The sequence below is a fragment of the Echinops telfairi genome, unplaced genomic scaffold (assembly GCF_000313985.2).
Source record: "Echinops telfairi isolate 266 unplaced genomic scaffold, ASM31398v2 ScPeMD7_44;HRSCAF=162, whole genome shotgun sequence".
In the NCBI taxonomy this organism is placed as follows: Eukaryota; Metazoa; Chordata; class Mammalia; order Afrosoricida; family Tenrecidae; genus Echinops; species Echinops telfairi.
This window is the reverse complement of record NW_022103942.1, coordinates 15237787-15262097: the sequence shown is the minus strand read 5'-3', so window position 1 is coordinate 15262097 and position 24311 is coordinate 15237787. Positions and strand designations below refer to the sequence as shown.

General features: G+C 37.4%; 1 protein-coding gene across 2 annotated transcripts in view; it reads left to right on the top strand.

The window, feature by feature from the left end:
- Window positions 1–14393, top strand: part of PABPC5 (poly(A) binding protein cytoplasmic 5) — a 46306-nt gene extending 31913 nt beyond the window's left edge. Inside the window, exon 2 of one of the 2 annotated variants that reach the window (XR_006680087.1) lies at window positions 12311–12382. Coding sequence is in view for 1 of the 2 variants with exons in the window: in XM_045290596.1 (XP_045146531.1) it covers window positions 12311–12361 (51 nt within the window). In the remaining variant the exon portion in view is untranslated. Of the gene's footprint in view, window positions 1–12310 lie in introns of both variants that reach the window. The other variant, XM_045290596.1, reaches the window with a different exon arrangement.
- Window positions 14394–24311: the final 9918 nt, after the last annotated feature.

Genomic DNA, 24311 nt, shown 5'->3' with positions numbered 1-24311 from the left:
GAGTGTTTTCCAGTCCAGTCTGTTGGGGCACCATGCCCTGGCCCCAAAGTCCACCTTTAGCATTCACTGGGGACCTTGCTGCTCCATTCCCTTGCTTTTCTGCTGCACTGCCCCAGTGCTTTGCCTCAGTGTGGTGGGATCAGATTGGGTGCAATTCCCACACTGTTGTTGTCCCCCACAGGGCCATGGGTCAGTGAGGGCCATCATGTCCCATAGTGGGGCTGGCCATGTGGTCCTCTCTGTTACTGGCTGTTCTAATTGGGGTCATTGACCTCAAGGCCTGGTGGGCCAGGATGTGCTCCAGTCCCTCCTCCTCCCCCAGTCATCTCCTCCCATGTGCTCTGATCAGATACATCTCTCTCCAGGAGCTGCGGATTCAGTGCTGGCCTTTGAAATAAATTCTTCTTGGGGGAGGTCTGCCCCTCTACTTTACCCTGTGATGTAATGGTTATTCGTTGGGCTGAAACCTGAATGGTTGGCAGTTTCAAACCATAAGCAGCTTCCCAGGAGAAAGGCTGAACATTCTACTCCCATAAATGGTTACAGTCTTTAAAACCCACTGGGGGCAGGGGGGCATGTCTCTATGAGTCAATATTGACTCAATGGCAGTCTACCAAACATGATATGATCTCTCCGGACAAATGTTCGAGGTAGGACAAAATCTCACCGTCCTTGCCTTCAAGAAGACTCTGGCCATACTTCTCCCAAGGCAGATGTGTTTGTCTGTTAACAGTCCAAGGCAATTCCCATATTCTTCACTAGCATGCCAATTCAAATACATCAATTCTTCTTCGGTCTTCCTTATTCAAAATCCAACTTTCGCATGCATATGAGGCAACTGAATATACTGTGGTTGGGTCAGGTACACCTTAGTCCTCAAAGTAACGTCTTTCTTTTTCAATACTTTAAAGAGGTCTTAATCAGCAGATTTACCAAATGCAACTCATCTTTTGATCTATTGACTGTTGTTTCCATGAGAATTGTTTGTGGATCCAAGCAAGACAAAATCCTTGAAAATTCGTTCTTTTGTCCACATTTCATGATGTTACCTATTTGACTAGTTGTGGGAATTTGGGTCTTCTTTACATATAGTTATAATCCATACTGAAGGTTGCAATCCTTGATCGTCATCAACAAATGTTTCACGTCCTCCTCACTTTCAGCAAATAAGGTTGTGTCATCTGCTTATCACAGATTGTTAATAAGCCTTCCTCTAATTCTGATGCCACATTCTTTTTCATATAAGCTGGATTCTCTAATTATTTGTGTGGCATGTAGATTGAATAAGAATGTGAGGTCACAAAACAGATGGACAGACCTTTCTTAATTTTAAAACATTCAGTATTCCCTTGTTCTGTTTGTACTACTGCTTCTGGATCCATGTATGAATTCCACATGAGCACAATAAACTGTTCCGCAATTCCCATTCTTCTCATGAGTATCCATAATTTTTAATGATGCACACACTTGAATTCCTTGGCATAGTCAATAAAACTGCAGTAAACAACTTTATGGTATTCTCTGCTTTCCACCAAGATCCATTACAAAATAGAACAAAACAGACATCAGCAATCATATCACTTGTTCTACTTTTTTTTTTGGAAGATGATTCTCAGCAAAATTTTACTGTCATGTGATGTCAATGATATTGTTCTATAATTTGAGCATTCTCTTTGGTCACCCTTCTTTGAAATGGGTACACATATGGATCTCTTCCAGTCATTTGGTCAAGTAGCTGTTTTCCAAAATTCATGGCACAGACAAGTGAGTGCTTCCAGTGCTTCATCAGCTTGAACATCTTCATCATTAGAACAGCTTCATCATTAGAACATCTCAATTGGTATTCCATTAATTCCTGGATCCTCATTTTTGGCTAATGTTTTCAGTTCAGCTTGAACTTCTTCCTTCAGCACCATGTCTTGGTGTCCTCCGACCGCTCATCAGGCCTTCTGTGATTAGTGTTCAGTGAGTCAAATGTGTTCTTGAGATGCTCTTACAATTCATGTTGGATAAACTTTAGGTCTTATTTTGACTCTTGAGAAGTTGCTTTAATTTTCTTCAGTTTTAACCTGAACTTACGTATCATTGATTGATTGTCTGGTATTGGCCATTTTGAATCAGAAAATCATATGATTTATTGTGCTGGGAATGACACAAGAGGAATGTCATTTCATTCATTGTCAAAAAAGACATTTCAAAGCCAATCTTGAAGTACTATGTTGTTTGTTATAGGATTATATCTATCATCCTTCAAGTTAACCAATCAATACAGCTATTTTTCAAATTTATACACAAACCACAAAAGCTAATGATAAAGAATGTGGAGACTTCTACCAACAATTAAAGTTGGAAATTGATCAAACATACAAGCAAGCTTCATTGATAACTTCATTGATAATTTCATTGGAATGAAAATGTTGAAAACAAAAAGGAAGGAGCAGTAATTGGAAATATAAACTTGGTGATAAATATATAAAGCTGGTGATCACACGATAGAACTTTGCATAATCAAGGACTTCTTCCTAACAAATACCTTTTTTTCAACAACAAAAATGGAAGCTACACACACATACTTTTACACATCATATATACAGAAATAAAATTGACTCCATCTGTGGGAAGAGAAGATGGAAGAACTCAGTATCAGCAGCTAAAATCAGGCCAAGGGCTGATTGTGAAACAGATTATCAATTGCTCATAGATAAGTTCCAGTTAAAACTGAAGAATAATTTTGGTAGTCCAGAGTTAATTCAGTATGCTTTATGAACGTAATATTTTAAATTCTTCAGATATTACATAACAGAGTATAAAGCACAGAAAATTATTAATACACTTAGAGATAGACATTACTAGATTTGTGACCTCCTTTGGCTATACAAAGGGAAAGGAGACTCTAACTCTCCCTCTGCCCAACAATGTTTCCTATGAGGCAGAAGCCAAGCATTCCTCAACATCCAACTTTCTTTACCCTATTCTGGCATCAACCATCCCTCACATGACATGCTGCTTCTCTGCAGGGTTTGGTGATTCACTGAAATATATAACCCACAAATACTACTCACAATTTGGGGGGATTAGGGATGTCAGAAAACATTAAGGATGCAATACTTTTGTCTGTAGCACCTCTTCTCAACCATGTTCAGCAGGCATATTTGGGTGTTCCTTGGACTCTTAGCCATGTAGCACCTTGGCTTCTTCCCTGTTTGGGAAAGTGTTACATTAAATTACCACTTGGAAAGTGTTAGACATTGTAGTACTGGTAAATTCCCAAATGGCAACTCATTTTGTAAGCCTATCTGAAGACACTGCTTTACCTGTTCTAAGAGCCATGTAGCCCACCACTCTGGCTCCTTTGCTGTGTCTCATGGTCTTGGTGTTGTGGCAGCTGGTGCTTCTGATTCCTCTGTCATTCAGTCAGAGATCTTTTACATGTTCAGCCGTTGGATTGTCCTTCTTGGTGGTTGTAGGATTCTCTCTGTTCCTACTTCTGAAATGGATCACTTTTATATCTAGCAGAATCGCAAAACTGATGACCAATACAAAAATTAGAGTCTTTTATGCCTTATTTGCATACTTCTACCCAGTCACTAGGTGGAAGTTACAAAGACTATAGATAGAAAAATCATACCAAATAATTTTACTCCATCACAGTTTTTTTTTCTTTTTTCCCCTTGATAGTTTGATGTTGGGACAACATCAAACTATCAAGAGGAAAAAAGAAAAAAACACAAAATACTTGTGTCCCAAAACCCATACACAAAAATCAATTATGGGTAGACTTAATATCTGAATCACAGGAGACAGATGAGATTAAATGCTCCATAAAGATTTTTCAAATTGGAACCCCTGGGTAGCAGTTCTATTTGTCAAATATAGGGTCATTATGAGTCAGAATTGACTCAATAGTGGACTTACCTGAATATGTAAGGCAAAACAGCGAAGCTTTTTAGAAGAAAATGTTGAAGAATATATTTCTGATGATAAAGGAAAACAGTAAATTTATGTACATTAACATTTAGAGGAATATTTAAGAATTCTTTAATGGATTTATAAATGAACAATGAAAGACCTGCTTTGGTTTGTTGAGGATTTATGTGTAATGGTGTTATCTTTAACTGGTATCAAACATATTAAATTGGAAAGGGAAGAAAATTGTAACTTCTATGCCTATAAGGTAGGTTTGCATTGAGTTGAATGATTTTAAGAAATCGAGAAGGAGACATGAGTGTCTGCCAGGTGAATTGCCGCTGGGCTGCTCAGATACTAGATTTCTCTCTGCTCTCTAGATACAGTTAAACCCAAACTTAAATGATTAATTTAACTTCAATTGCAGGAGTGATTTCTTTGAATCCAGGGCATTTAGTTTAGTCAGTCTCAAAATTTGGATCCTGGTCCACTAACATTAGGGATGGTGGTAAAAATGGTAATTATTTGGTTATTCTCAAACATAATAAAATAATTTGTGTTTAACAAAGAATTCTCGTGAAGGTTGAAGTTTGGGAAATTCCAAACAGTAGATTAAGTGAGATTTACTTAAAGATTATTTTATGAACTTTCACTTCACACAATTTATTAAGTTTAAAATAGGCAGCAATGTAACTATAGTTCTGGGAGACTAAAGCATTTGGATGTCAGGTTTTCCAATACCCACAAGAGTGATAAATGCAATTGTGTTTTCATCATTTTAGAATTTTATAGGAAAGGAGTTTAAAGTAGTTATGCAGTTGCTCATATTTTAGTTAAGGTGTTGTCATATCAGTTCTCTCTATATACAACAGAATGAAACATTGCCTGGTCTTGCACCAACACTATAATCGCTGTTAAGCTTAAGTTCATTGTTGCAGCCAATATGTCAGTATATCTCAAAAGGCCTTCCTCTTTTTTGCTGACCCTCTATTTCATCTTCTTCAAGTGTCATGTCTATCTCCAGTGCCTGATCCCTTTTAATGACATATCCAAAATAAATGAAAATATAGCTGAATGGAAGATTTCAAAGGATAGATTGAGAAGACAAAGTCAAATATTATAATGAAATGTACAAAATACGAGACTTAGAAAATGAAAAAGGAAGATTATTTTCACCATATCTTAAAGTAAAATAACTGAAGGAAAAACTCAAGCCTCAAGTTGAAATATTGAAAGATTGTATGGAAAAAATATTGAATGATGCAGGAAACACACAAAAAAAGATAGAAAAAGTACAGAGAGTCACTGTACCAAAAAGAATTAATCTATGTTCCACCATATTAGTAGGTATCATATGAGCAAGAACCAATAGTGCTGAGGAAGAAATGCAAGTAGCACTGAAAGCATTAGCTAAAAACAAGGCTCCAGCTATGGACAGAATACCAATTGAAATGTTCCAAAACCTGATGATGCACTGGAAGCACACACTCGTCTATGTCAGAAATTTTGGAAGACAGCTACTTGGCCAACTGACTGGAAGAGACCCATATTTGTGCCCATTCAAAAGAAAGTTGATCCAACAGAATGCTCAAAATATAGAACAATATCATTAATATCACCTTCCAGTAAAATTTTGTTGAAGATCACCCAACCATGGCTGCAGCAGTACGTTGACAGTGAGCTTCCAGAAATTCAGGCCAGATTCAGAAGAGGATGTGGAACAAGGAATGTCATTGTTGATGTCAAATGGATCTTAACTGAAAGCAGAGAATACCAGAAGTATGTTCATTTGTGTTTCATTGACTATGCCAAAGCATTAAAGTGTGTATATAATTTAAAAACTATGGATGCCCGTGAGAAGAATGGGAATTTCAGAACAGTTTATTGTGCTTATGTCGAACATGTCCATGGATCAAAAGGCAGTTGTACAAATAGAACAAAGGCATACTCCATGGTTTAAAATCTGGAAAGATGTAGGGCATGGTTGTGTTCACCATACTTGTTCAATCTCTGTACTGAGCAAATCATCAGAAAATCTGGTTTATATGCAGAAGAATGTAGTTTCAAAATTAGAGGAAGGCTTATTTGTGCAGAAGACACAACATTCTTGTAGAAAGAGAATGAAAAAAATATGAAAATATTCTTTGATGAGGGTCACTGATTGCAACTTTCTGTATGCATTAAGACTTAATGTAAAGAAGACCAAAATCCTTGCAATTGGACCAATAGGTAGCACCATGATAAGTGGAGAAAAGGTTGAATTTGTCAAGTATTTTGTCTTGCTTGCATCTACAATCAATGCCCATGGAAAAAGCAGTGAAGAATTCAAAAGACATGTTGCCTTAGGTAAATTTGCCACAAAAGACCTCTTGAGAGTATTGAAAAACAAAGGTTTATTTTGAGGAGTAAGCTGTGTCTGACCCAATCGCAGAATTTTCAGTTGCCTCATATGAATGTGACAGTTGACCATTGAATAAGATAGACTGGAGAAAAACTGATACACTTGAATTGTGTTGCTGGTGAACGCTGAAAGTACCATGAACTACTAAAAGGACAAACAAACCTGTCTTGGAAAAATTATGGCCAGAGTGATACTTAGAGGCACGGATGTCATGGTTTTGTCTTATATACGGTGCACATATTGTCAGGAGAGATCGGTTCCTGGAGAAGTTGTCATTCTTAATTAATTGGAGTGGCAGTAGAAAAAAATTTAAGAAAGAGAGGAGCCCTCAAGGAGATGGACTGACATAGTGGCTGCAACAATGGACTGGAGCACGGGAACACGAGGGAAGATAGTGCAGGCCCGGGCAGTGTTTTGTGTTTTATTCTGTTGTGCATAGAATCGCTCTGGGTCAGAAGTAACTCGTGGGCACCTAAAAACAACAACAGATCACACACACACACACACACACACACACACACACACACTATGCTTAAATAAGTAATTCTTAAGTTTAAAACTAAAGAAAAGTAAATAATATGAAGAAAGACAAATATGACTTACCAGTTTTACTTCTACTTTTTTACATGAGAAAGTCAAGTTAAAGTTGAACTATATTACTGGTACAGGGAATTCATTGAGTAGAGATTCAGATAACATCCAGCTTTTTATGTTGGAGTAAACAAACTTGACATTCCTGTGATTAATTTCAAGACACGAATGAGGTCCCAATGCTTTTTAGTCCCCTTTCCATTTCATCACTTCAATTAGGAGACAGTTTGCTTGAACATGCACAAGTTGCTTCGCATGGCACTCAACAAGAAATAGTTACTTGAAATAGCACAGAGATGACACACTCACCTCCTAAGAGGCTGGCGATACCAGTAAACAATTTATTGTCCATATGTCAGCTCATGTGAGTGGTTGATAAGTGGTTATATATGTGGTTACTTGTGACTCTTGTATCTGCTCTTCTGAATTCTAAATAAATTATGTTCAAATTGGTGGATAAAGAATTCTCGACATGGTGAAATGTTTCTAATTTGTGTAAAATATAAGGAGCCTGATACTCAACAATTTATATATGAAATTAAAAAGAAACTTAGGAATAAGTAAATGAGAAAAACACACAAAATGTTGAACACTAACTCAGTTGGAAAGGAGGGATTGAAGTAGTGTAGGGACAGATGGATGGATAAGGTTTTAATGATACAATCTAGGTTTATTGAACGTGTGCTTTATGAAGATTCTTGAGGCAAATAATGAGAAGACAGAAGAGAAGTTATACAAGCTGTATCCTATTTATAAGACACTTATAGTCTTTTCAGGAGCTAAGGGAACAAGTCAGTATTTGTGCATATGTCAAATCTCACATATTCATATGTCAAGCTGCTCCATATAGATTTTATATATTCTGAGGAATCAAATATGGACTGCATGTTTTGAAATCAAGGAGAGTTTTATGGGAGGCTCACATTAAATTTATTGCTGTTTTCTTCTCACTTTTTGATCTATAATTAATTTTAGAAATCCACAAAGGAAACTTTTTCATTTTGGACTTTTCAACAAGAAAAAACAAAACAGAAAAATAATTTCTTATTAATAACAAAAGCAAGTTTCTATTCAAATTATTCTACACATAGAACAAAGTTTAAGCCATTGATTTTAAATGCTCAGTCATTTTAATGGTAATAAAAATACTTTTCAATCTCTATCTTACATTTCACATTCAAAATAAGCTTGAAAGTTCTTGTTTGATATTTGTTTCATTAACAATTATGCATTGACATAATAAGTCATAATGTCCTTGATAATGTTACTTTACAATAAAATTAATGATAATGACATGTACTAGTTTAAGTCAAATACTAGTTGAGCAAATAAAATTTGTCTAGTCTTTTTTCACCATTCATGGAAGACAACATGTCACATCATGAATAAATGACCCCAAATTCCTCTATTGAGAAGTTTAAATAATATATTTTATAACTCTTGCTTGTTGTAGTTCTTAATGTTTTCCCTGAGTAACAATTTATGCTAAGTAGTACTCAAAAATACTCTGAATTTCCTAAGAGAAATTAGGTTACACAAATCACCATATGTGAGTATATTATTAAGATTTAAGGGCATTCACTTATAATAACAGCAAACTATGTTTCCCTTAAGAAAAGTATAAAATACTTACTTCTGAGGACTCAGGTGAATGTGAAGTTCACAATCATGGTAACTGTGCAGGAGCCCTGGTACATTGTGGTTAGTGTTGGACTTGTAACTGCTAGATCAGCAGTTTGAAACCACTAGCCACTCTGAAGGAGAAAGATGGGGCTTCCTACTCCTTTAAACAGTTACAATCTTGAATATGCAAATACAGTTCTACCCTGTCCTGTAAGGTCACTCTGAATTAACATCAATTTGATGGCAGTGAGATTGGGTTTTTGGTTTCCCCAATATTATAATAAGGACTATTATTTAGAGTTCTGCTCTTACTTCAAAGCACCAGAACAAAACATCTACAGTTTTTCTTTAGTCATAGAATCTTAAACTTTTTTTAAAGGTTTACCTGTTTTATAAGTTTTTCTGACTGAAAACAAAAACCTTGCCCTATAGGGCTTCCTAGGGTGTCATTTTTTTAAAAACAATCCATCATTTAGTTATATTAAGCACACTTGTACATATGCTACCATCAACATTTCCAAAACATTTTCGTTCTACTCGAGCCCTTGGTATCAGCTCCTGAGGGAGGGTGTCATCTTGATGGAAACAGACCACCAGGTACATTTTCCTGTGAGTACTTAACCACTGTACCACTCAGGCTCCAGGGTAACCAGCTCTCCATTTGTGCTCAATGAATGAATAGATAATAGTTCCTCCCATCATTGGACAATTCTTACTCTTTCTTCCAGAGTTAGACATAGCCATAGGATTTAGCCCACGTATTCCCGTTTGATGTCAGGGTTGCTGAGGTTGCGGGGGGAAAAGGCAGGTGCAGGCTTGGAAAGATGATGGAGTTTTTCCCTCTCTCTTTTCAATCTCTGTCTCCTTTGTTTGTGGGACTCAGTGTACCCTTTTGTGTTGAGTTCCTGAGCAACCACACCCTTGCTAACTTGATAAGCGAACTCTGGATCTACAGCCCAGGTCACTGGGCCCTCTTCTGTTTGGCAGTGTCATTGAAGTTTGAGGGAATGAATGAAGACCTGCCACATTCTCAAATAGTTAAAGGTCCGAATTCTCTCCTCAAAAGTTTGTGAAGAGTTGTTGTATAACATGGAAATCATTTACCAATGACATCAAGCCACAGTGTCAGCCATAGAGCTTTTCAAATCTTAAACTTTAAGATAAATTCTCAAAGGACTCAAGTGTTACCTAGACAAAAATATGAACAATGACAAATTTTGAACTTCGAAAATCATTACAGTTTATAATCTAATCACAGAGAAATAATGCCAAATTCCAAACCTTGCTGCAAACACTATAGATTCTACAGCATTCCCAAGGCCTGTTTACATTCAATAGCTTTAGAACTAGTGGGTACACATTTTAACTTTAAGTTTTTAGTGACACGGTTTCTAACAATCAGCCATTTTGATGAGCAATATGAGGAGAAAAGTGGAGTGTAATTAGCTTAGCTATTCTCAGAGCCCTAGGTAATCCCTTCCCCTTTTATATTCATATTATTTAACAATTAAAAAAAATCAAATCCCCAGATCTCAACAGACATTTAAACTTCCTAATCAGATATATCCCAATTATGCATAAAGAATAGAAAAAGTTTCAACATATTTTCCACTATTATCAAATCTGAATATTTTGCTATATATATTTCATTGACATACATATTTATATCAAACAATGCATTAAAAATAAATTGAAGCCTTAAGAGCCATCTCCCATAAACTATTCCCCTCACCAAGGCTAACTACTATCCTTAATCCTGTTTATCATTTCTATATGTGTTTCTGTATTAATTAAGATTTTACTAATAGAAATTTGCTGTTTAGTGCCTTGCTTTAAACTTTATGTAAATACCATGGTAATGTATATGCCATTTCTTTTTAAATGAAATTTATATTATTAGGATTTAACAATGTTTATATATTTAATTTTGGTTTGTCATTTTAACTATTTGCATATTTTCCAGATTATGAGGACAGCACAATGTATTTTGCTACTGATAGGCCTTTATTAATTCAGATGATTCACATTACAATTATTGGAAGCAGTGTTACTTTCTTAGTAAGCTTCACTGAAGAAACATAAACATGCACAGGCATGCACACACACACATATATTAAGAAGGTTCAAAAGTTTGTAGAGAAATTAACTATCTTTTAATTTCATTTTTCCTCAAATTTTTTGAAACCCCTCGTTTGTGTATATGCATATATATGGAGAAAGAGAGAAACTAGAGAGAAAGACACTTCAAGTAATTGTAGAGAGTTGGCAACTCCAAGATCTGGCCAGGGGACAGACTGGATATATACTATGGCTTTCATCTCAAATTTTATTAAGTCAGACAATGAGAAGAGTGAAAAGCAAAAGTGTCTTGGCAAAATATCCATTTATATTCTGGAGGCATAACTTAGGAAACTTAGGCACATAACTTAGGCACCTTAGGAAAACTTCGGCTTTGCTCCTAAAGCCTTCAGCTGATTGACTGAGGCTCAATGAGATTAGAGAAAAATCACCACCATTGAGTCGATACCGACTCACAGACACACTATAGTACAGGATAGAACTAGCCTTATGAGTTTTCAAGACTAACACTTTTTTTTTTTTCAGTTTTTATTTTTTTTAACATTTTATTAGGGGCTCATACAACTGTTATCCCACTCCATACACACATCAATTGTGTAAAGCGCATTTGTACATAGTTTCCCAAAACATTTTCTCTCCATCTAAACCCCCGACATTAGGTCTTCATTTTTCCCCTCCCTCCCTGATCCCCCCTCCCGCATGAGCCCTTGATAGTTTATAAATTGGTATTTTGTCATTTCTTGCCCTGTTCGACGTCTCCCTTCAAGCCCCTCCTTTCTCCCACAGAGTGTCTGGTGGTTTTGAATTACTGGAGTTGGGATTAGTAGCCTAATGCATAATCACTATGGCACTAGGTAATTGATTTTACCTGATGCCACTGATTTAATGACACAAAATTACTTTATAAAAACAACTAATGTTTTACAAAACAACTGACCACCATAGACAACCAAAGTTGACCCATAAAATTAAACATCATAGTAACGAAGAATCTGATTAGAAGTAGAATTGATAGGTTGAAGGATAGGAGCATATTCAACTTTACCAGAAACCTCGAATATCCTCTCCTAAATGTTATTAGTTGCAATTCATTAATTTCCAGCTTATACTGACCTCAAGTGTAACTGAATGAAACATTGCTCAACCCTGCACCATCTTCATTATATTTGGTATGTTATAGTTCATTGTGTCATTCCATCTAATTGAGGGTTTCTCTCACCACCCCTGGCCTTCCACTTTATGAAACATTTTGTCCTTCTCCCATGATTGATTAGTCCTTCCTGGTGATGGAGCTACACCATCAGTATTTCAAATATTAGCATAGTTGTCGCTGGTGGACAGGTTGTTGTTGAACTTCTAGACTAAGATAGAGTAAGAAGAAAGGACTATGTTTTACTTCTGAAAATTAACTAATGTAAGCTTTAAGGATTACACTTTTGCTTATGTGCAAAATAATTTCATTTTTTCCAAGTCTGTTCCTGATTGTTTTTGGCAGGGTTTTTTGTTGTGCTATTTTTTTCTTTTCATTTTCTCCCAATTTGGTGAATTTGAAAATATATCTTATATTAGTTTAAAGTTATAGTTCCTTGACTATTGGTAAGAGTAAACATATTTACATATTATAATTGATTATTTGAATTTCCTCCTTCATGAAATATATTTTTATATCCTTGTCCATTATTCTATTAAATATTTTGTGCTTTCTGACAGGAACAGAACAGGGGCCTCTGCCCTACCAAGAATGAGCAAAGGACCCTGTGAAACAAGTTATGGAAAAAGGACTTTGTGGAAAGTGGCTTGGAAAACACCTTAACCTTGATGCCAGGCCCTAGTGAAAATCCTGATGCCAGACTGTGCTCACAGAAAATCCTGAAACATTCTGAGAAATTCTGATGCAGGACTGTACTTGGAGATAATTCTGCGACATGCTGACCCAGAGCAGCAGCTCAGATAAAACTGAAAGAAATAATTCATGAGAGCCAAGAACAGACTGATTAAGTAATTAGAAAGTTGCTTGACCCTCTGCAGAGTGGCAACCCTCTCACAATTTGAAGTGCCATATAAGAACTAGACGCGTCCCCCTAGACAACTTCCCCTCTCACCTCGAGAGGGGCACCCAGTTGACTCCCCGAGTGAAATGTATCTTATCTATGCTTTAGGGGCCCTTCTCACTTCCAGAGAGGGTCCTGCTTCATTCCTTTTGAAGTGATTCTATGCTTTAATAAAACTGTGGCTAACCTCTTTGCTGCTGTGTGCATGTGCATGAGCGTGGCTTATCTCTGGACACTAACAAACCAAACAGGTTTGGAGCTTGCTGGGTCCCCTGTGGGTAACAACCTGGTAGCCAAACTTCACACTTTCCTTACTGACATGTAAAACTTCTTTATATACACTGGATCCTAGTCCTTTGTTGATAATCTGTTTTTAAATGTTTTTCTTAATCTGTTGCTATGTTAAAACTTCACATACAAAAACATTGTTGTGAATAAATGAGAGTTGAGAGAGCAGATCATAGTTTTACATTCAACAATTCATACACATTCTTATTCACCTCCTCCATTCCATTCCTCTCAATGTACCATCCCTTATCCTACTTCCTGTGCCTCGTGTTTTAATTCCTCTTTATTTCCTAACCCTCTGAACTTTGTCCCTTGGTAAATGCTACCCTTTTAGTCTTAAGTGATTAATTATTCTAATGTGGAGGTGAATTCAATTCCAGATCTTAAGGGTAAGGAATCCCATATGTCTCCAGCCAACCAGTAAGCCTGGTCTGTTTTACGATTTTCAGTTCTGTTTCATGTTTTCTGGATATACTATCCAGGATGTACTAATTTGATCCCTAGTGGTAATTGGCCACAATCTAGTACTTCTTGGGTCAGGGTAGTGTATATCAATGTTTGCACGGTACATTGGATTAATTCCTTGTATCTTTTTATTTTCAATCACTTCTTTCTTCTGGACTGCTAGATACCAATAGTTTCAACTTAGATGGCTGCTTAAAAGCTTTTGAGACCCCAGTCACCACTCAGCAAAGAAGGATTTAGAACATAGATTTTGCAAGCTATGTTATCTTAATTGACATTGGTGTTCCCCAAGACTATGGTTCAGATCACCCCGGCTTCACTCAAGCTGTTTGTTTATGTCTAAGAAGTGCTCATAATTTTGTCACCTGTATGCTCCACCACACTCATGATAAATTGCAGTAAAAGTAAATAGGTATATACAAATATCTTCCATCAGATATACATGTATCTGTGGGTAAATGCCCATTCTTTCACTCTCAGCTATTATCTATTCTTAGATCCTTACTGTTGCAAGATTGTGTATATAATCAGATTTGCCTCTGTTGCCTTTAACTCTTCCAAACCTTAGAGTGTCTTTCTGTTCCTCAGTATTTTTGGCCAAGTTCCCTCTTACTATATATTGCCTTCCCCTTCATGCAAGTTAACACTTGTCTGCCCATTAGCCTGCAATTTCATTTCCTCCCTTTCCCCTCCTTTTTTCTGTAAAAACCTATTCTTGACTTCTTATAATAGTGGTGTCATATAATATTAGTTCTTTTGTGCTTGACTAATTTCACTCAGACTAATTCATGTTGTAAGGTGTTTCACAGATTTATCATTACTCTTTAATGTTGCATGGTATTCCGTTGTGTTTTAAGGTAAAAACTCAGTGTCATCCAGTAGATTCCAACTCATAGAGACTCTATGAGACAGGGTAGCACTGCCATTTTAGATCTCTAAGACGTTAAATCTCTACAGGAGTAGACAACCTCTTCTTTATCCGATGGAGCAGCTGGTGGGTTCAAACAGTGGACCTTGTGATTAACAGCTCAGTGCTACAACAGGGCTTGTTTGTGTGTATGTACCAAAATGTATTTACCCATTCTTCTACTGCTAAGTATTTAAGTTGTTTCCGTCGTTTTGATATTGTGAATAGTGTCATGAAGAACATGGGTATGGCTATTATTTCTATAGGATATAACCAAGTAAAGGAATTGTTGGGTCATATAGTATTCCTAGTCTGACTATTTGGAGGAAGCACCATGTCACTTTTATTTTTAAATTAAAAGATCATTTTATTGGAGGCTTTTACAGCTCTTATAAAAAAACCACACATCAATTGTATCAAGCATATTTGTACATATGTTGCCATTATTATTTTCTAAATATTTGCACTCTATTTGAGCCCTTGGTATCAGCTCCTCTTTCATCCCTCCCTTCCTTTTTCCCACCCTCGTGACCCCTTGATAAATTATAAATTATTATTATTTACACATCTTACACCTACCGCTGTCTCGCTTCACCCACAGTTTCTGTTATTTGTACCCCAGCACCAGGGAGGTGGGGATAGGACACACGGAATCCAGGAACAGGAATGGGAGTAGTGATACCAGGGTAGGAGGAAGGGGGGGAGAGGACAGGAGGAAGGGGAAACCGATCACAATGATCCACACGTAGGCACTTTCTAAGGTAGTTTCACTGTTCTGTAGTCCCATCAGCAATATATAACATCCATTCTCCCCAGTGCCCCTCAGTAGCTTTTGCTATTATCTATTAATCTGAACTTTGCTAATTATGCTGGGGTGAAGTGATATCTGGTTGTTTTGATTTACATGTCTTGAATGGCAAATGATCATAAGCATTTCTTCATGTTTGTTGACTACATGAATGTCTCTTTTGGTGAAGTGTCTATTAATATCCTCTGCTTAATTTATAATTGAATTATTTTTGTTTTTCTTGTTGAGGTGTTGACATTTTCTGTAAATTTTAGAGATTAGTTCTTCATCTGATATGTCACTGCCCACATTTTTATACAGTTGTGGTTTCTTTATATACTCTTTTCATAAAAATATAAAGATGCATGTAAGTGTCTAATTTTTAGGGTGTCATAGACATTTACTTTATCTTCTACAGCTGTGTATTTTTCATTATGTTTGATAATGTGTTTATACCATGTTTTAAGGTCCTTAGATTGCTCCCTGTTTTTTCATTGAAGATCTTTATAGTTCTAGATTTTACCTTTAGGCCATTTTTAATGACATTGTTCCTTTTTTAATGCAGTAAAATAAAGTTTGAACTTTCTTTCTTGTTTAGAACATTTTTCCCTTCCTTAAGACTAGAAAGATATTTTTCTACATATGTTTAATCTCTTTATATATAGGTCTTTCAGCTATCTATAATTTTACTCTGTAGTTTGATATGTTTCCATTGCTCATATACAAATCCATGTTGCAACAGAAAAAAATATTAAATATGTCCATGAAAGGCAAAATATAAACTTGATTATTTCACATCTGAATATAGAGACTATTTCAAGAACAGATTTGACACATTGAATATTCTGACCAAAGACCTGAGGTGTGGTTGAATGATATCAGGAACATCATCTATTAATAACAAAAAAGGACTTTTAAAAGACAAGAAAGGAAAAGCCAAAATGGATGTCAGAAAAGTTGTTCATGAAAGTAGAGTAGCTAAAAATGAAGAAATGATGAAGTAATAGAATTGAAGAGAACAATTAAAAGGGCAGCTCAAAAGACCAACTAAAGTATCAGAGTGGAATGTGTACAGACTTGGAGTTTGAAAAACAAGAGAGACGAACAAGCCCACTATTTCTCAAGCTGAAAGAGCAGAAGAAAAAATTCAAGCTGTGAGTTGTAATATTGAAGTATTCCAGGGGTAAATTGTTGAATGCTGCAGGAGATATCAAAAGAAAGAATACACAGTCATGGCATCAAAAAGGATTTGTCAATATTCAACTATAATCAAGAACTCATGATATTGAAGGGGAACGTCGGAACTGCACTGAAGTCATTCGCCAAAATAAAAAAAAACCTTCTAGGAATTTATGGAATACCAATTGAAATATTTCAATATACTGAGGTAGGGCTGTGATTATGCACTCATCTATACCATGAATATTAGAAGACAGCTATGTGACCAACTGATAGAAAAAAATTGTATTTGTGCCCATTCCAAAGAAAGGAATGTGGAAATTATTAAACTAACATTAATACCACGCATAAGGAAATTTTTCTGAAGATAACTTTAAAGTGGAGCAGCAGTACGTAGAAAAGGAGCAGCCAGAAATTTAACTTATAGAACCCTTCAGCATCACACTTGAAGTTTAAATTTTTCTTTCATTATTTCAGATTGAGAAATGTCAAGTGTTCTTCCTTTTCAGTTTTCTAACTCATTACACAATACATATACTTTACTTTGTCTTTTCTATCCAGCCTTTGAAATTTTCATCACCATTTCTTCCTTCCTATTTAAGAATTTTTCTCAGCTACGTGGGCAACTGCCCCTCCCTCAGACGAATTTACTTTAGAGGACAGCACTGAAGCTGCAGCTAGGGGAGAGAGACATGTCTGATCAGAGCACACAGGAGCAAATGAAGGGGGAAGAAGATTGAGTGGAGCACATCCTGACCCACCAGGCCTGGAGGACAATATCGCTGCTCTGAACAGCCAATGCACAGAGTGGACCATATAGCTGATCCCACTAGGATACACGACGTCCCTCATTGACCCATGGCCCTATGAGAGGCAACACTAGAGACTCAGTGTCAGGATTGGCCCGGTCTGACCCTGCGACACCAAGGCAAATCACTGAAGGCATGCAGCAGAACAACAGGGGGAGCAGAGCAGGGAGCTCCCGAGGGAGTTCAAAGGATAGATTTGGGGACCCCATCGGACTTGACTTGAGAACACGCCTAGAGGTCAAAAATCAGACCTTGATCTATTTACAGGTTTTTCTTTCTTTTTTAATTTTGTTTTCTTTTTTTAAAAGTAATGTATTCTTTTCTGAGTCAGCGGTTTTCTTTTTTGTTGTCATCGGTGTGCTCTCTTTTGTCGCTTTGTCTTGCTATGCCTTGTTTTTTGGTGCACATTATCTCTGCAGATCTATCTAAATAAGAAAGGTTGGATGAATAATCTGGAGGAGAAAACAACGGGACCGATGGTTCTGGGGGGACATGGGAGAGGGGGAGGTGGGGAAAGGAGGTGGTGTTGACCAACCCAGGGACAAGGGAACAATAAGTGACCCAAAATTAGTGGTAAGGAGAGTGTGAGAGGCTTGGTAGGTATTCAGCAAGGACAATGTAACCGAGAGAAATTACTGAAACCCAAATGAAGGCTGAGCATGATGTAGGGAGAAGAGGAAAGTAAAAGGAAATAGAGGAAATAACTAGGAGGCAAAGGGCATTTATAGTGGTCTAAATAAAGGAATGTACATATGTAAAAATATTTATATAGGATGGTAGGGAAATAGATCGACGTGCATATATTTATAGGTTTAGTATTAAGGCAGCAGATGGACATTGGACCTCCACTCAAGTACTTCCTCAATTCAAGAACACTTTGTTCTATTAAATTGGCATTCCATGATGCACGTCTGCCTGACACAATCGCTGAAGACAAATGTGTACATAAGCACATGTGGTGTCGAAAGATGATGGTGCCCAGCTATCAAAAGATATAGTGTCTGGGGTCATAAAGGCTTGAAGGCAAATAAGCGGCCATCTAGCTCAGAAGCAACAAAGTCCACTGGAGGAAGCACACCAGCCTGTGTGACCGCATGGTGTCGAAGGGATCAGGTATCAGGCATCAAATAACAAAAATCATATCATTGTAAATGAGGGTGAGTGCAGAGTCGAGACCCAAAGCCTATCTGTAGGCAACTGGACATCCCTTAGAGAAGGGTCGAGGGGAGGAGACTAACCAGTCTGGATGCAGGGTAGCAACGATGAAACAATGTTCCTTGAGTTCTTAAATGCTTCCTCCCTCCCACTATCATGATCGCAATTCTACCTTACAAATCTGGCTAGACCAGAGGATGTATACTGGTACAGATAGGAACTGGAAACTCAGGGAATCCAAGACAGATGATCCCTTCAGGACCAGTGGTGAGAGTGGCTATACCTCGAGCATGGAGGGAAGGTGGGGTAGAAAAGGGGAACCGATTACAAGGATCTACATATAACCTCCTCCCTGGGGGATGGACAACGGAAAAGTGGGTAAAGGTAGTCAGAAAGTGTAAGATATGAGAAAATAATGATAATTTAAAAATTATCAGGGGTTCATGAGGGAGGGGACACTGGGGACGGAGGGGGAAAATGAGGAGCTGTTATCAAGGGCTCAATTACAAAGCAAATGTTTTGAGAATGATGATGGCAAGAAATGTACCGATGTGCTTGACACGATGGATGTATATATGGATTGTGATAAGAGTTGTATGAGCCCCTAATAAAATGATTTAAAAAACAAAAATAATTTTTTTCAAGAGTAAGTTTCAGAATCTCTTTGTGATATCTATTTTGGTCCTTTTTTCCTTTTCCTATCTTTATAATGACCTCCTGGTTTCTTCATGTATGATGTTTTTGATGTCTTCTCACAACTCCTCTGAGCTTTGGCCATTAGTGTTCAATGAGCCCAATATATTCTTGAAAGGACATCTAAATTCAGGTGTGAAAAACTCAAGGTCTTTTTTTTTCAGTTTCAGCTTGAACTTGCCTATAAATAATTGATGGTCTCTTCTGTAGTTAGCCTTGGCCTTGTTATGACACATGGTATTGGGATTGTACACCATCTCCTTTCACAGATGCAATGAATTTGATGCCTGTATATTACATCAGAGGTGGTCCATATGTGTAGTAGACAGTGATATTGTTGAAAAGGTATTTACAATGAATGTGATCAGTTGTGTAATATGCTGTCATACAATTGCTAGCACATTTTTTGAATACTAATTTTTCTTTGTTTTGAACCTTTGCATTTCTTTTTTTAAACTTTTGCCTTTCAATCACCAGCAACTATCAAAAAACCTCGATTTCATGTTTGATCTACTTCAGATTGCAGGAACTGATTAAAATCTTCAATTAAAAAAAATCTTCAATTTAATCTTTATTGTTATTAGTTTGCATGTAAATTTGAGTAAAAGTCTTATTAACTGGTTCTCCTTGTAGGCATCTTGATATTATCATAACACTGAAAGTGTTGTACTTCATGAGAGATCTCGATATGTTAATTTTTGGCAATGATTATAATATCATTCGATTTCAATTTCTCATTATCTGCATAATAGACCATATGAATGTCCAATTTAAAATGACTCAAATCAATCCATTTTTCTTCACTCTTTTCTAGGACATCAATATCAGTATGTTGCATTTCATTTTTGATGATGTTAAATTTTCATAGATTTATACTTTATAATTTTTACATTTCAATTATCAGTACATATTTACAACCATTTGCCTCATTTGAATCATTTCACTTTAGAAAATGAATGTTCTAAAAGCCTTACTCCCCCACCACATTAGGGTTGACTGTACTTTGAGAAGGTAGTTTTCCTAATAGTATTTTGTGTGACTTCTAACTTGAGGGGCTTATCTTCCAGCACTATATAAGATAATGTTCCATTACTGTCCATAAGTGTTTCACTGCTCAGGTTTTTTTCAGAAGCGAATCATAGGTTTTCCCTCCTCAGCTTTAAGCTCCAAAGAAACCTGTCCACCACGTGAGACTTGTCTTTGAAATATCAGTGATACAGCTTCGAGCATAATTGCAACAGGATTATCACCAAAGTATGACAAACTTACACGCAAGTGGTGGATAACTACCATATATTCTAGTCAGCTTAATCCTAGTTATTTAACCAGAAGAGGTAAAAACAGGAACACAGAAAAAATCTATACACCAATGTTCATAGCAGCAACTTCATAATAACTAAAATGTGTAAACAATTTAAATACCCATCAATAAATGAATGGACAAGCAATATGGTGTACTCCTAAAGTGAAATATTACATATCCCTCAAGAAAAATAATGTTTTAATGCATGCCATATAATGGAAACTTTGGAAACATTATGAGAGATGGAAATCATTTGCCCAAGGACAAATAGCATATTATCTAATACACACACACATATATATATATATATATTTATCAACGATTATTATGGTTACCAGGATTGAAGAAGAGGAGAGCTTTTCCTTGGGAAGCACTGAATTTATGCTACTGGTTATAGAATAATTTAGAAAAGGAAGAAACTGGAGCAGATGGTGTTGGAGCTCCAGGCCCAGATGAAGGAAGCAGAACAAGTTACACATCATGGCATGAAGAAGCATGTGCAAAACGTGGAGGCTGAAATTCAGGAGCGGGGTCCACGCTGAATACAGACCAGAAGAAGCCCTCAAGGGAGTGGGTAAACACAAGCACCAGTTCATTGAACTGGAGTACCAGTCTAAAGAGGAGAGAGTAACCTAGCTGGCATGCAGGACTTGGTGAACAAACTGTAGAGCAAGGTCAAGAGGTACAAGTTCCAGTTTCAAGAGGTAGAACAGCAGGCCAGCACTAGCTTGGCTAAGTAGCAAGACCCATAACAAGTTAGATGATGTGGAGGAGTGTGTTAGGCCAGCTTGTCTAGAGAAACAAATCCAGTGACACTCATTCACATATAAGAAAGAGCTGTATATTATGAAGTAAACTTATATCAAGAAGGCATCGCAGACCAGTCCAACTCAAGGTTCTAAGTAAACTGCAAGCCGAGGCCCTATTCAGAATCGTGTTGATGCAAGATGGTGAATCAGAATAATGAAGCAGGAAGCAGGATTATCACAGACTAGTGGGTGCAGAGTTTCATGCATCCAAGGTCAGTGGAAAGACTGCATGTCACTGACAGCTCTCAGGGTCAGTTGGCACACATGGAGCTGCCCCTGGAGGCAAGCAGAGTTCTAGCAGACAAGAAGGTGAAAGTGCAGAGATAGAGATAGATAGATAGATAGATAGATAGATAGATAGATAGATAGATAGATAGATAGATAGATAGATAGATGATAGAGAAGTTTACGGCATCTCTCACTCATACAAAAAGGCTTATGATGTCATGGAGATGTCATCAGGCTGAGGCTTGATTGATGGGTTTGACTCCACCCCTACCCAGGAGTGTCTAGTTCACATAATCTCTACCCATCACAAGGAGGGAGTAGCCATGATAGAAATGTAAGTTAACAAGCTGTGGACATGGACTCAAGCTGTCCTGGGGCCCAAGCACAAGGAGTGACAGCTGAGTCCCAGATCCAGAACTAAGGCAAGTAATATTTGTAGTTTACCAACCACCTGTGGTGTCTTTGCCATTCTCTCAACCCCTGACATATCCAGAAAAAAGGCTGCACTTGAAGCTCAAAAAAAGGTGACCAGTCACTGAATTACATGTGTAGAAATTGTTGAATTTGAAAATATTTTATTGTGTGTATTTTTACTACAATAAAAAGTAATGGAAAGCCACTCTTAACTTGGCTTATATCACAAAGTTAGAAGTACTGATATAATTATAAATTATAAATATTTTCATAGGCTTAAAATATAGACAATATCAAAAAATAAGGAATGCAATAGAGTTAAACTTTTATACTTAATGTAACAAAACCTAAGGGAAGGAAGCATTTCAATGAGAGTGGATAAGTATTTTGAATGCTTTTGTGATATGAGGTTAAATGAATAATCAATAAAATAGAGGAATAGTGAACAGGATAGATTTTATTTGGAGCTTTAGTAGTAGTATTTTTGGTGGAGTGATGAGAATAGAGTGGTTTTAACTTTCAACTACAACTTATAGTAAGAGGAGGGTATGTCAAAAAGTGTTCCTACTGAGGTTCCACTTCATACATGCATGGTATTCCCCAAAAAAGGTGTTTAAACATGTCTCTGTGGCTATTGACAAAATCTCTGAATAATACACTTATAAGGGTCCCTTAAAAAAAAGGTTCAGACATCCAGAGCAAGGTGGCTAAGTGAACTTTCACATAACTGGATCCTCCTAGAACAACCAGACGAGAAGCAACACAAAGGCAGGGCCAAGCAGCCAGTGATCACAGAGAATAGGGATGCTAAATAATCTGAAACCTCCAAGTTCCAGAACCTGCAGTGTTGAGAAGGGTGAGGGGGACAGGCCTGCTTGAGAGGCACCCAGAGTGTCACACAATCCCTCTGAATCCTGCCTACAAGCAAGATCCAATCAAGTTAGGCACAAGGGTCCACCAGCTCCACCCTGATGATTCTTCAAAGCCTTGCCAGCAAGCAGGTTCCAGTCAAGCCAGTTGTTCTCTCAGTACCTCATCAGCAAGAAGGTTCAGCTGAGCTGGTTCTGGCCAAGTCAGGCATTCTCTCTGTGCTCTGACAAAAAGTCCCACCCCAGCCCTGGTATTCATTTCATACCCCACTAGAAAGTAAGGTCTGGCCTCACTTAAGTACTTTTTCTATGCCCCACCAGCAAGAAGACTCAGTCCTGGAACAGTGATCTCTCCATGCCCTGCCATCAGTCAAGACCTGGCCTGGCTTAGGAATTCTTTTTTTTAATCATTTTATTGGGGGATCTTATAGCTCTTATCATAATCCATTCATACATCCATTGTGTTAAGCACATTTTTACATATGTTGCCCTCATCATTTTCTTTTAAAAAAAATCATTTTATTAGGGGCTCATACAACTCTTATCACAATCCATACACACATCAATTGTGTAAAGCGCATTTGTACATTCATTGCCCTCATCATTCTCAAAACATTTCCTCTCCACTTAAACCCCCGGCATTAGGTCCTCATTTTTCCCATCCCTCCCCTCTCCCCACTTCCTCATGAGCCCTTGATAGTTTATAAATTGTTATTTTTTCATATCTTGCCCTGTCCGACATCTCTCTTCACCCACTTTCCTGTTGCCCTCATCATTTTCAAAGCATTTTCATTCTACTTGAGCCCTTGATATCGGCTCCTTATTTCCCCCCTACCCCACCTCCCTCATGAACCCTTGATAATTTATACATTTATACCACCACCCTGCCATGTCTTACACAGACTGTTGTCTCCCTTGACTCACTATTCTGTTGTTCATCCCCCTAGGAAGGCCTTATATGTAGATCATTATGATCAGTTCCCCCTTCTTCCCCCAACCTTCCCCTTACCATCCTGTTATCTCTAGTCACATTATTGGTCCTGAGGGGATTATCTGCTCTGGATTCCCTGTGTTGTGAGCTCTTATCTGTAGCAGTGTACATGCTCTGGTCTAGTCAGATTTGTATGGTAGAATTGAGATCATGATAGTTGGGGGAAGAAGCATTACAGAACTAGAGGAAAGATGTATGTTTCATCAGTGCTATACTGCACCCTAACTGGATCGTCTCTTCCTTGTGACCCTTCTGTAATAGTAAGTCCACAGATGGGCTTTGGGTCTCCACTCTGCTCCCCACCCCCTATCATTCACATCGATGATTTTTTTTTGTTCTGGGTCCTTGATGCCTGATACATGATCCCATTGAAACCTGGTGATCAACAGGCTGGTGTGCTTCCCATGTGGGCTTTGCTGCTTCTCAGTTAGATGGCCACTTGTTTATCTTCAGGCCTTTAAGACGACACATGTTATATCTTTTGATAGCCAGACATCATCAGCTTTCCTCACCACATCTGCTTATGCACCAATTTTGTCTTCAGCAATCATGTTGAGTAGGTGAGCATCACAGAATGACAGATTATTAGAACAAAGAGTCGAGGTCCAATGTCCATCTGCTGCCTTAATTATTAAGATATAAATACATGTCCATAGATCTATTTCCCTATCATTATATAAAATAGATTTACTTATGTATATGCATGTATTTAGACCTCTATAAATGTCCTCTGGCTCCTAGTTCTTTCCTCCACTTCCTTTTA